Source organism: Cavia porcellus, unplaced genomic scaffold (genome assembly GCF_034190915.1).
Source record: "Cavia porcellus strain 051 isolate PalLab524CR breed Dunkin Hartley unplaced genomic scaffold, mCavPor4.1 scaffold_4, whole genome shotgun sequence".
NCBI lineage: Eukaryota > Metazoa > Chordata > Mammalia > Rodentia > Caviidae > Cavia > Cavia porcellus.
Window position 1 is genome coordinate 52883488 of NW_026947487.1, and position 13842 is coordinate 52897329.

At 48.3% G+C, this 13842-nt stretch overlaps 1 protein-coding gene across 5 annotated transcripts in view; it reads left to right on the forward strand.

Moving 5' to 3' along the window:
* Myo16 (myosin XVI) overlaps positions 1-13842 on the forward strand; it is a 470083-nt gene that overhangs the window by 236191 nt on the left and 220050 nt on the right. For all 5 annotated transcript variants that reach the window (XM_063247024.1, XM_063247026.1, XM_063247023.1 and 2 more), the window contains exon 11: positions 6553-6663. In XM_063247024.1, the coding sequence (XP_063103094.1) occupies positions 6553-6663 (111 nt within the window). The remainder of the gene's footprint in view (positions 1-6552; positions 6664-13842) is intronic.

Here is a 13842-nt window from a genome sequence, read left to right on the forward strand (position 1 = left end):
TTTCCCGGTAATCCACGGAGGCCCCCTCCCAAGGTGTGCGCTCCAACACACTGCTCCTCTGCCAAGCAAGGGATTTGTAAGTGACAGGGCTTGGTGAGGTCACCAAGAAGCAGGCAGCTAAGAAGCAGGAGGAGGGTGGGACCGTGGCAGAGCCTCATCAGCTTAGGAAGCTCTGCAGTGCTGGTTATATTACCACCCTGTCCTGCTGGGACCACAGGGGCACTTGGTCTTTCCATCTGCCTTCCTCTTCCCTCGCTACTGACCCAGGCTGGATTCTGCAGTTTCCCCCACATCAAGGGCCCCAGGCTGGTTGCCTCATCCTCTCAGTCAGCTCCTCTGCTGCCCGTTGAGTGTCTGATCCCAGATGTCTACTCGGGTCTCCCAGAGAGAAAATTCATAGGCAAAGGCAGAACAGAGCAGCAAATCCAGCAGTGCTGCCGCAGCCCACAGCCTCGTAAGAGAGGGGATGGGAGTCACAAGCTCGGTATAGTTCTGGACAAACTTGCCTCCGATCTTGAAACATTCATCAAAGTGTTTATGAGTTTTGCAGTATCTTTTGCATTATGTCTGCTTTGTGCTTTCGATTACTCCTTTTGGACAAATATATATAACAAAAAATCATAAAGATCAGTCCTAGGGAGATATGCACCCTTTTAAAAGTGTTTTTACCTGATATTGGCTTAGACTATTAGAATTGATGGTAGATATTTCTCACACACAGTATTCACTCCACGATTACAACAGAAATATTCCCGGGCATGGTCTCCTTTCTCCATTTGCTGTCAGCTGTCAACGTGCCTTTGCAGTCTTTATAAAGAACTGGTGCCTGAGACAGCCTTGCTTGAGACTGAGGAGTAAAGCTTCCTCACCATCACTGTGCAACCCTGGCAGGACTCAGTAAATGCCAGGATCCAGGCCCCTGCCCCGCAGCACACTGTTGGTGGCGTTTCCTCACTATCAACAGGCTGTGGGTGGTCACACTTTGTTGTCAGCCTCTTACTTCTCTTGCCCACCCACGTAGCAGCTGTAGTACTGAGGAGGAGACCCCGTGAGAATACCGAGGAGAAACCGTCAGCGTCCTCCCAGGCTGCTTGGAACAAAGGCGGACATCCGTCAGCAGCGCTGTGCCATTTCCAAGTGCGTGGGCAGAAGCCGGCATCGGGACTCTTAGCGATGTGCTTGGGAGGGGAATTTTATTCTCTTCCCATATATCAATCTCCTTGAAGAAAAAGTTTTGCTCTTGATTTCTCTCTTTTCCCAGATTGCCTTGGAAGTTAAACGAGTCAACCTGCTGCAGGTCCTGCCCTGCACTACAGTTTTGGCATTGTCTGAAGTTGTTGCAATCATATTAATCGCATTATGTTATATATGTGTGCATATTGTATATACATATTAATATTTGTGCCCATATAAACATGTGCACATACTACACTCTTAGTTTTGGGGTATCTATGAGTTGCTTGTTTTAATTCTTTGCAATAATATTTGCAAGTACATTAGAAAGAAAAGATCTTTCTGTTTACCTTAAATTGATAGAAGTCTCTTACCGTGTGTATCTCTATGTAAAGACTTGATCAACACTTGTGTCCCTCTGGAACAGATGCCCTTGCCCATTTGTGCTTATTTTTCTAGAATCATTTTTGTATAAGGCCAAGCATTTCTGTCAGTGATGCTAGGATCAAACTAAGTTATGCATCAGTACAAGGGCACCTCGTCTTGTCCCAGTTAATCCTAAGCAGGGAACCAAGTGCAGTGGAGCAGCTCACGGCTGAGTGTCTTAACTGTTCTTTCTCTGAATACACCAGGCGCCTGGGGCCTAGGCCAGCAGAGTCAGACTTTGTGTTGTTCCAACAAAGCAGGGAATTTCCCCATGGGCAAGGAACAAAGACAAGGGCACTGTTGTCTGAACCACTGTTTCTGCCTTCTCACCACTGAGACTCGATACCCTGCCATTGGAGGAGAAGTTTACTGTGGCTCACATCTTAGTCAGTCTGCTGGCTGCAGGGCAGAGGAAGACTACGCAAGGTGTGGTGTCCAGGAAGCAGATGTGTCCAGGGAGGAGCTGAGAAGGATAACAACCCCTTCTGAGTCATGTCCATGGGGACCGTCTCTTCTGACCAGACCCCAGCCTTTAGCAGCAGGCAGCACCAGTCCCGGGATCCAACCAGCTTCCAAACACAGGAGACACTGGGAGACATTGGAGATCTAAATCATAACAACTGGCAAGAAACAGAGTGAGTGATTATCTAACAGCCAAACCACACCAGGGCAGAGAAGGGTCTGTCACGGGGCTTTCAGCCTGTGGAAGAGAGATGCAATGGTTGACATACTGTATCAACTTGAGAAGTTTAGAAGTTTAAGAGACTCAGCAGCGGCCAGGGTCCTCACTGTGCTCTCCTCAGCCTTTTCCTCTGGCTGCTGCCTTGAGCAGTTGCCCCTGTGCCAGGCCACCCTGCCTTGGAGCCAGCTGAGTATGGACTAAAACCTCCACAAACAGGGAGCGAAATAAACCTTTCCTTCCTTTGTTTGGGGTGATGGGTATTTTGTCCCAGCAAGGAGAGAAAAGTAACCGAGACAGAGGCTCAGGTAGTGGATGCAAATCTCTCAGGAACGCCTTCTCCCGGGCCACCAAGCATCATGGAGGTCTTTCAGGAGTACCAGCATTTTCCTTAAAATCGTGTTTCCAGTTCTGCAGTTGACGAGCCCCCTTTCCTCTGACTTCCAGAAGGCCTGCAGCTTTAGAGAAGAGGGTAAGAGTGTGAACATGTGATTTTGGAGAAGATGGGCCTGGAGTCATCAGGAGGAGGGATGGACCTCGAGTCCACACAGCCCCGTCCTGTAACTGCCCACCACTCCTTGCGCGATGAGCAGTCAGAAGCTGACTAGGCTCTGCGGCTCCTCCGTGTCATCCCCTGCTTCTCACTCGGGATCTCCTCCACGTTCTCTGCTACTCGGGGACACCTTCTCCTGCTTCCCAAGGGACAGCGCTGCCACTCATCCCAGTTTCACCTTCACTGTGCCCATCACGGAGAGGACAATCTGCCCACCACCACTACCACTGTCATCGAGCTAATGTGAAGGTTTTCAGGGCGCCCTGTTTTCTTCCCGCACTCCCTGGCCTCCTGCTTCTCCCTTAGCCCCTCGCTTTTCCACCAGTTGACTGGAAACACTCTGAGGACAAAGTCGTCAGCCTTCCTTTCATCTTATGACTAAATCACATTCAGGGGCTTGGAGGACCAGAGAGGAGCAAGAGAAACTGGCACATAGCACCTGGGGCACCAGGCCTACCCGTGGGAGTCTGGAACTGCCAGCTTCTGCTCCCAGCTGACCAGCTGAGGGTCCCCAGGGAAGTCCTCTGGCCACTCCACACCGATGGTGTTTCACCACCTAATGAAACACTTGAGGGTATGGCAGTGAATATCAAAACTTGCCCAAAAACGTGCGTAAAAGACAACTGATTTTTAAGGCAGAGTGAAAAGCTGAGTTGTCAGGCTGGAACATGGTGGAGCATGCCCCATAGTCTCAGCACTTGGGAGGCTGAGGCAGGAGGATTACCTTGACAGCAAGGCCAGCTTGGGCTACATGAGACCAGGTACTCGGGATCTAATGGGGCTCCTCGTCCTCCACCATCGCCCGGGTGATGTCTGACCACCTTGGTCCTCCACCAAGCACAGTGTGGGCTGGTCAGCCAGGACTCCCCTCCTGCTGCGATTTCCTCCCAGGAGCTTTCTGTATACTCACTGCCTGCCCCTTGGCCTCATCAGACCCCACTGGGCAGAGTTGCATTCAGAGCTGAGTGTGTTTCCTCCCCAACTCCAAGTGGTGGCTGTTCCTGCAGCCACAGCTGTGTGACCATCCACAGTGTGCTCCAGAGTGCCTCACCAAGTGGTTTCCTCTTTACATGGCTGTAAGGATTGAACCCAGGGCCTTCCTACTGCCACCCAGCCCCAGCCCTCTCCCAACCCACTTGCCTTCTTATTCTCTTTCAGTTTTTATTTTAAGACTGGGTCTTGCCAAGTCCCTAAGTTACCCTGGCTGGGATCAAACTCTTGATCCTCCTGCCTCAGCCTCCCAGAGTGCTGGGTTATAGGCATGCATGACCACGCCTAGGTGGGAGTTTTCTTTTTTCTCTTTGTGAATAAACAGACCAAACTCTATTCTTTTTTTTTTTTTCCAAACTCTATTTTTGTCTGCACCCGCCACCTCCACGTCTCACCCAGAATCCCCCAGGGGAGTTGGTGACAGCTGGTCCTCGGCATCCTGGGTCATTTCAAGCAACACTAAGGGTGCATGTTGGACTGCAGAGCGGGCCCTGGGCTGAGGCCTCCTTGCAACTTTAATTCCAGAAAGCAGAGAGTGGTTTAAAGCTGTCACTCACTGCACACTACGAGGAGGAAGGCGCCTCTTAGGGTGGAGGGGGAAGGTGCCCCGGTCTCCCAGCTGAGGCGGTGGGTAGCTGGCTTTAAGCCATAGTGGGAAGGACCCACAGCTTTGGCTTGGAGGAGATTTTACATGTGTGCTTTCCTTAGCTGCACATGCTTGCAGTATGGAGCAGTGACTTTCCCATGGGGAGCCGGCCCTCGGGCAGAGTGCAGCTTGTAGATCTGTCCCGCTTCCCTCCCTGCTCCTCTTTCTCTGTCTTCTGTCCCGTCTCCTTGGGGAAAGATCTGTCTCCCTGCTCCCTGGTCGCCCTCTTCTCCTTTGCTTTTAGTTTCCTCTCTCATGGCCGAGAAATTCAGCTGGGGTCTGGGTCTCCGCACATTCATGTCCCTGAGGAGGACACAGAGCCTGGGTGCAGGAAGCTACCAGGGGCGGACATCACCCAGGGACTGGACCGAATTTCCTGTCCCTCCCTTCTCTGAGATCTGAGATCTGAGCCATTTCCCATGCCTGAGAAGCCCCTCAGGGAGAAGCCAGTGTACCCCAGGGAGAAGAGAGCCTCACATGATCCCAGCATCATCCTCACAACCCAGAAAATGGCCAGAAGAGCAGGGGCCATTGTGACTTCTGCCTTTACCTTCAAGAAGTGTCCAGCCTGGGATCCTGCTCTGGACCCATTTAGATGTTTGTGAACTCCAAAACTGTGTTCATATTAACTATAAGAAGTTAATGCTAAGCAATTCTAATAAGGCTGTGCTATGTGCTTTGTAGTGGTCAAATCAGTGAGATATTTTGTCAGATATTCCTATTAAATATTGCAAGAGTAGAGGAAAGAACACACTCTGGGTGTTTGGCTGAGCATATGCACCTCGAGGGTCGGAAGGACGTATGCTCTTGACATTTCTGACATCAGAATATTTTGCAAATTAATTCTAAGCTTGCCACCCTTGGAATAGTATTTTCCTGCCCACATAAATGGTTGCATCCCCAGTGCCAGAGCCCCAATCATGGCACGCACTCACCTGACACACACCATGCCTCTGAGCTTTGAGCCACCCACCCAGGATGTGGTCGGGGTTCCTATCCTAAGTGTTCCATGAGTAAAAGCCTTAAGTGACAGCAGCTGACCTTATGAACTCCCACGGAAGATTCAGTTTTGTGATGCATTCACTAATACCAGAAAAACAATTGTGAGCTTAATATTTAAAAGGTGTCTTTTTCACTATGCAAATACTTCACTGATGGTAATAGTTGTTTAAATTATTTAGCAATGATGTATGCAATTAATAATGCCCCATAAGATAGAAAATGGAAATAGAAGGCAAACAGGGAAATGAATGATATAAACAGACTTGCTGTTATTAAAAATTTACGCTGGACATCCGTGACCTCACAGAGACGTGGATAAGAATGTCCTTGTCTTTTGCTTTCCCGTGTTTGACCCCAGCAAATTAACCCAGTCATGCTCTGGGAAACGTCTGCTTTCCGGAGCATCCCAGTGCCCGTAAAATGAAGTGATGCTCATTTCTGGCCCTTTAAAGGGCCTGAATTTGTCCGAGCTGCCTTTGAAACATTGCCCAATTTTAAAACTCGGTCACTGTGTTCCACTGAGAGAATTTGTGACACTTCTCGCAACTTTATGGCCACTTTCATCCTAAGAGGAATGGTGAGAACACAAATCTGGAATGAGGGCCCCGGGTCCTTCATGGATCCAGCTCCAGTTAAGGCGAATGCCGAGGCCCAGTTCAGGCCTCCCTGCCTCTCGGGGCCCGCAGGACAGCAGGGAAGACTTAGCTCTGGGAGCGCTGCAAACCCTGAGCTCGGCAGCTGCCCATTTAACAGGAGCGCAGTGCAGCCCTGAGCTGGCTGAGTTACAGGCAGCCTGCAGGAGTGACCTTGGCAGACACAATGATCTTGAGTGTCGCTGGTCACTTTAGGGGTGAGGGGGTACATATGGGAAGGTAGAAAACACCGGTCCTCACCTGAATGCATTGCTCAGTGGCTTTGGATTTCTGTTTTTCATTTGCACTGAACCGATTCATCCTTTAATAGCAGTTTCAGACTCAGGTGGTCTGCACACTTTTGACATGTGAAAAAAAAAAATGAAATTCCCAACTGTGAAGAAGGGTGATTGGAAAGCAATTAGAATTGACTACACTTATTTTTCCCTAGGTCAAGCTCATGCCACCTGCTCCCAACGACGACCTGGCCACACTCAGCGAGCTCAATGACGGCAGCCTGCTGTACGAAATTCAGAAGCGCTTCGGGAACGACCAGATCTATGTGAGTGCTTCGGAGGTTGCCTTTCGAGCCACTCTGGCTGGCGCTGTCACCACCCATTAGTGTCACAAGCATTGCAGATAACAGGCTCCGGGGAGCCTGTGTCCATGGCGATGGCTTAGGTTGGATTCCAAGCTCAGGTTCACACTGGCTGTGTCATTAGCATCCCAGGCTTGGGATCAGGTACAAGCTGATACTCAACATACACATGAGTACTCAGCACATGGCAATTTCCTGTTCTGGTGATTGCCGGGCAGGTCCTCGAGAGGCTGGCAGGAAGAGCCAATCGCGTGTAACATGCGGTCCTTCTCTGCGGCTTCGCTCCAGTCTGCCCTCTGGAGGGGGTGAGAAGGACCAGGGAGCACCCCTGCGGCCGGCCTCTCTGTTTGCATGGAAGGGCAAAGTCTTATTGCTCTAAATGATCATGGCTCTATCTATAAAGTAAATAATTCACACAGATTCTGATGATAGGAAACAAAAATATGACTCAGATGCCAAACAGAGTGCAACATTGGTTTACAAGTTTATTCTTGCTTATTTCTTATTTCCTGCAATACTGATGATAATGTAGGTATCCTGAGTTCTCAAAATCTCTCTCTCCTCCTCCTCCTCTCTCTCTCCCCCTCCCTCATCCTCCACCCCTGTTGATTTTCTGTCTCTGGCCCAGACCACCGAGCAATTAAATTAGAATGTCTATCGAGAAATATGATTATACACATACTGTTTTCCTCTCCTGATAATACCCATTTTTCTACTCCACTGAGAAACTGATTAATTTTCATGTAAATGTGACATCTGAAGTTTCCTTAACAAGTAATAAATTGCCAGACACTGATTAGTCTATGAAAATGCAGTAGGGCACCTTAGTGCTTGAGTACATTGCCTGTCATCGTAAATACACTTAGAACTGTGCACTTGCTATCAAAGCTAACGCAACCGAGTCGTGGTCGTGAAGCAGTGAAACCTGACTGCTTAGGCCTCTGTCCCTCCCAGGCACAGCGCCCCCCGGGGTTATGTCATTGCTGGCCTTTTTCCCAGAGTGACTTGGGTTTTTCTGTTTTACTTGTGAAGACAGTGTTGGAAGACTGCAGCGTGGAAGGGCTGGGTTGCTTTGTGCACCTTTACCCCCGCTGCTCCTCCTGTGCCAGCTCCCAAATACCAGTTAGCAGCATCTGAGCATCTCTGCCTGGTGTGGCTCTGCCCCCTCCTCCCTCCTCATCCTCCTCCCTCATCATCCCCTCTCCTCGCTCCACCTTCTCCCCTCTTCTTTTTCATCCTCTTCCTTCCTCATCCTCCCCTCATCATCCTTCTCTCCTCCCTCCTCCCTCCTCATCCTCCCATCCTCCCTCATCATCCTCCCTCTTCCCTCCACCCTCCTCCCTCTTCCCTCTTCATCCTCATCTGTCCTCATCACAGCCTGCCCCGCCCTTCTCCTGGCCCCAGCTTCACAGAAGACCATGTTCTTCCCCTGCCGTCCCGAGGTGGACCGTCGTGGTCTGTGAAGGGAATCTCGAGGCTCCTAGCTTGCCCTTCCCTGTGGCTCTCCTTTACTCCCATGGCTCGGGCCAGAGACCTTCTCACCTGATCCATCTGAGCCTGCATCCCACACTGGGCCTGTCGTGTCCCTGCTCCCTGCACCAGGGTCTCTCACGAGGTTCCTTCCCTGAGCTTTCTTTTCAAATCCATGAAATAGTGAGCTTCGAAGCTCCCGAGCAGACCCCTCTTTTTCATAGTTTCTCCATTTTTCTGCTTCATTCGTCTACGTCTGCAGTGTATCAGGATCGCACTCCTCCTAGGGAGCTGCTGCCTGGGCACCATGTGTCCAGTCACTTTCCATCCTCTGCCTCTCCTCTCCCTCCCCATCTCTCGGTCTCCTTCCTTTTTGCAGAAGACCCCTGTACCTGTTTCCTATCATGTGTTTTATTTTGCTCTTTATTTAGGTTTCTTATACAAGAGAACCCATTTGATATTTAAGCTCATGCATCTGACTTATTTCACTTAACACTGTGGTCTCAAGGTGCCTCCATTTTCCTAACAGATGATTCAACTTTTCCTTCTTTCTGGCACAGTAGTATTCCAAGGCATATACATATCTTTGTTTTCTTTGTCTATTTGTCTAATGATGGACACACGGGCTGCTTCCAAGATTTAGCTGTTAACATTGTGCTGCTGTAAACATGGGTGTGCGTGTGTCCCTGTAACCTGATGCCTTTAACCTTTGGAGGAGGATGTGTAGGAGGAGCATAATCGGTCCAGTGGAATTTCTACTTTTAGTTTTCTGAGGGCCCTCCACACTGATCTCCACAGAAGTTATATGAGTTCACATTGCCAGCAGCCACACAGGGTGTTTCTGCTCTCACAGCCCCACCAGCACAGGTTCTGTTTGGTCCCCTGCTGGTCTCAGGGTCTTGTGAGTGAGAGAACATTCTCTGGCTTCCTGCAAAATCATGACCTTAGCCATGGCCATTGTCATGGCTGGTAACAGGGTCCCCCTGGGGGTTGGTGACATCAGGTACTCTAGTCCTGAGTGGCACCTCTTCCTCCCTGTCTGTCACACCCTGGTTCTCTCTCTCTGCAGTGCCCTGTATTCTTTTCACGACGACCTTCGCCATCTGTACCTGTTCTCTGTCTGGGTCAGGGGAGGTCACGTGTCCTAACTTGCTGAAGCTCTGTGAGCTGTGAACTTGCCACTGCATGGAACGTGTCTTCCCTCCCCATCCCAGCACAGGAGAATTAAAGAGCTCAGTCCTCCAGGGCTGGTTGCTTACATGAGTGCTTGAGGTTACGGTATCTGCATTCACTTCTGATGGATCGGCCTGTAGTCCCAGCACTATGGATTTAACAATAAGCTTTCAGATGTCTGCAGATTGCTGTTGCATGCACATTTTGTTACCAGACTGTAAAGAAAGTAGACATTTTTAGGAACCCTTACTGCAGTTGGATAGTCTGAGTCCGTTGGATTTAACAAGAACTTGGATTTGCATTTTGTGTGGCTTCCTTCTTGATCTTGTTTTTCTAATGATTCATGTTGTAATTTTATAAAAGTATCAGTCCATGATGAACTGGGAGGAAGAGGGGGATCCATCGGCATCCTGCTAAATGCCTGTGCTCACCCGGCCTCTCCATGCCCACCCTCCAGGGCCTGTCGTGAGGGCTGGTGGCCACTCTGTCCTACGCTCAAAGCTACACACCTGACGTGTATCACTGGTTTTTTCTTCCCCATTGTACTTCTGATCCCCTGCACATCCAGGGCCTGCAAAGCCCACTCTCAGGCCCCCGTCTCCGGTCCCTCTCATCTCTCAGTGACACAGCTCCCCCTCAGGCTCCTTGGTGTGGCTGCGTGGTCACTGACGAATCCAGCAAGAGTGTGTGGCCCTTACACCGGGTGCTGCCTGCTTTGGCTTCAGGCCCACGTCCTCCCTTAGGCAGCACCAGCCCCCTGCAGTCCCCCAATGTCCTGCAGACTCGCCACTCTCCTGCAACTCTGTAATTTCCAAGTTTAGACCTGTTAGTGTCTGTTTCCCCTCCTGCACACACATGTGCACACACCCAAGCGTGCACACAGCAGTAGTATGCAATTTCCCAAGGGCCAGGACTTTTGTTTTCTCTGCTACCACACACATGGCACAGAGCAGATGCCCAGTAAATACCACATAAATGAAAGACCGTGTAGACGCCGTGCAGTGTTAGCCTTAGAGGAAAGGTCAGCATTTCTCAGGTCCCGGGCAAATGAGGTGGGGAACAGTGTCCGCTTCTCATGGGAACCAACGAGACGCTTTTGTTGCCTCTCGAGGACCAGGCGAGGTTTATGTGCTTTCACCGCAGCTGTAGTCTTTGGAAACCAAGTGTAAATAGCTGATTGCAAGTTACACAGGATAGCTGGCACCCCCTGTCGCCCCTCCTGCTGATGTGCCACTCGGTGACAGCTGGAAGGGGAGCTGTCATGTCATTGGCTGACCCCACCTTCACTTGAAGGGATTTGAAACCCCATGAGTAGACTCTTCTTCCCAGCTCCTGCCGTTGTGTGCTCTGCTGCTCATTGGAATGCCTGGCCCTGGGTTCCATGTCTCTACCCAGCTCCGAGAGACTGTGGAGGGCACACGCCGAGTGCCAGCTTCTGGAAGCAGGGGAACGTATTAGATCACTGAGGTGAAGTCAGGCATGGCCGTGGTTACTGGGATCCCTACATTTAGGAGGCTGAGGCAGAAGGATCCATGTGAGTCCACGCCCAGCCTAGGCTGCACAGTGAGTTGAAAGCCAGCCTGAACTGCATAGTGAGACCTTGTCCCAAAAGAAATACAAAAGAATGATGAGGTAAAGAAAAATCTCTGGGCTCCTTCAATTTAAAACTTCCCTTTAGCAAAGAGCTTCTTCCGTTTCTGTAGATTCATATTTTATGATTTGTCAATGACTTTGACTTTATCATTAATTATTTAGGATTAATGATTTTTGGGTCCTGCTTAAGACATTTTATAAATTCTTTTTGTTTATCACAACATTTGTTTTCGAAGACCTTCTTTGACTCTTGCAGTAAATTAATCCGGTATAAAAACGTTCCTCCAGAGACAAGTGAGTGCCACAGAATTCTTCCCGTTAGTCTTAGACCCTCTCTCTTCACCAGCAGATCCTGAGCTCTATCTCGGTCTGCCCTCCCACCTCAGTTTCCCTTTCTGAAACTCAGCGGTGCTTTTCAGATGCTGCAGAGGTAATGTGCCTCTTCTGTGACACTCATCTCTGCCTGCTGGGGCTCAGCGGGGTCCTATTTGAGAGCTCACCTGTGTCTCTGGCAGCTTCGGAGTCCACCACGAATGGCGGAGCCCTTCCCCCAGCACTCAGCAGTCATGGCAAAGGATTCTGGGTCCTGGACTGTGAATCATTTTGTTTAATTATTTTTTCATGCCTATATCTTGTAATTTGAACCACTACTTTGAAGAGAACTATGTGCAATGTATTAGCCAGTGTTAATCTCTATTATTTTGTTTTGAATTTCTGTGTCATAGCTTTAATTCTTTTTTCATGTTATAAATAATCAAACAAATAAATTGAGCGACCTCTGGATTAATCCACCTTTTGGTCATTGTGAATAACATAAGTAGGCTTAGACCTCTTTGGGGGGTGCTCCCATAAAAGCATTTATGTGGGGTAACATACACTAGTATCCCTGTGGGGTGTCTCCCTAGGGTGGACTTCAGCACCCTAAAATCCACTCAGCTTCAGTGGAAGCAGCCAGATGGTTTTTAGGGTGACCATATGATTTGTTTTATTAGAGTTTTTTCAAACTCTGGCCGTCCCAACCTCTGTGCTGCATACCTCACGGTGGCTTTAGTCCGTGCTCCTCTGATACTAAGGAGGACTCTGGCAGGTGCTCAGTGTTCCTTTGATTACCTCCCTCCATGAACAGCTGACTCAAGTGCATCAGCATTCTGGAAAGAGAAGAAGTTGAATTTTCCCTCTTGGCGTGGAGGAGTCTGTCCATCCAGGTGCACATCTTGGGAGCACTTTCTTCCCTGTCTTGTTCTCCTCCTGTGGTGTCTGGGGGTGGAAAGAAGTTTGCGATTTTTGCAAATTCTTTAGGGTTAATGATTTTTACGTCCTGCCTGAAAAATCTTGACCTTGGCCATTAGGGTGTTCTCATGTATTTTCTTCTTGAAGTTTGATTGCTTTAATTTTATGTTCGAGGTGTGTCATCCACATCACACTGATTCCACAGCAGTGACAGAGGGGCCCTGGAGTAATGCATGTTTGCTCATTTTGTCTCCATGGCATTGTGATGGCAGCTTCACTGTGGATTAATGTCGTGGGGTGGAGTTCTTTCTAGTATTTGCTTTCTGTTATATTCATTTGTTTGTCCTTAAATAGACACTGAAATACCTCAACCATCAGAGCTATTTAATGCATCTTGATATATAGCAAGTTCTCTTAACTCTGCTTCAAAATGCCCTAGCAAATCTTCATTTTTAGACACCGATATATATTCTAAAGTCAATTAGCAATTTCAATAGGATTTTCATTGGAATTACATCAGATACACAGATTAAATGGGGATATTTAAGATTTTTACATCTTGCTTTCCACATTATGGACTGTTAGTTCTTCTCTGAGTTATCAGCTTCTCTGGTGTATTTTTTATTTTTTGTGTAAGAAATATAAGCCATATGTATTAAACCTATTTCTAGACATTTTTTATTCAAGGTTACTTTCTTATTATAAGAAGAAAACTTCAATTTTTTAATTGTTTATGTGTGGTATACAGAGAGGAATAATTCTGGTTTACATGTTTGCCTTTTCATTATCAAATTTGCTAAGTTCATAATAAATATTTATTGGGGAAACACTCATCCCTTTTTTTTTTTTTTTTTGTATTCAGCAAGTCAGTACTTATTTCTTATCGTTAAACCTGCGTCCCTTCTCTTCTCTCCTCCTTGTGTGACTGTCTGTAGGGAAGGGCTGGAGGCTGAGTTCCGGGAGCCTTTCCCTTTCAGCCCGTTTCCTCACTAGTGCTCCAGCTGCTGCGCCCTCTGCCCTCACTTCCCCCCACTGAGGAAGCTGTTCCCTTCGCGCATCTGGAACCCTCTCTGTGATTACATCAAGGCCCTGCAGTGAATGCCGTTAGGGTTTTTCCTCCACTCAGGAAGAGGGGTGGCGGACCTTTTTAGCAATAGTAATCAGAGGTGCTGGTGTTTGACCTTTTAAAAAAATTTTAAAAGGCAAAACGGAAAAAGGGCAGAAATTATGCAGAATTTTAAAAAGCAGTAAGAAATCAACACTAGTTAATACATTGCAGTGTCATCTTAGAAGTAGCTGATCTAGGCATAAAAATGATCAGATAATCAAACAGTGACAGCATGAACTGTTCTTTTTGATGAAGTAACAGAGCTCGGTAGTACAGTTCTCCGTCTTGCACACATACACACACACACGGTTATATATAATACCCAGGTACACAGAATCTTCTCCGTTCCTCCTTTTCTTCTTTCCCCTACCCTAGGTGTTCTGTCCTTTTGAGCACTTTCCTTCCCTTTCCTCTTCATCTGTTTTTGCCTAATTTGGTGTTGATTTCATAAACTCCTAGAAATCCACACACTTCGCTCACTCACGGTCTCCCCTCTTTTCCCAAGTGTGCGCTTTCAACTACCACTTCATAGCAAGCACGCTTTTAGTTTTTTTATCTCAGAGGATATA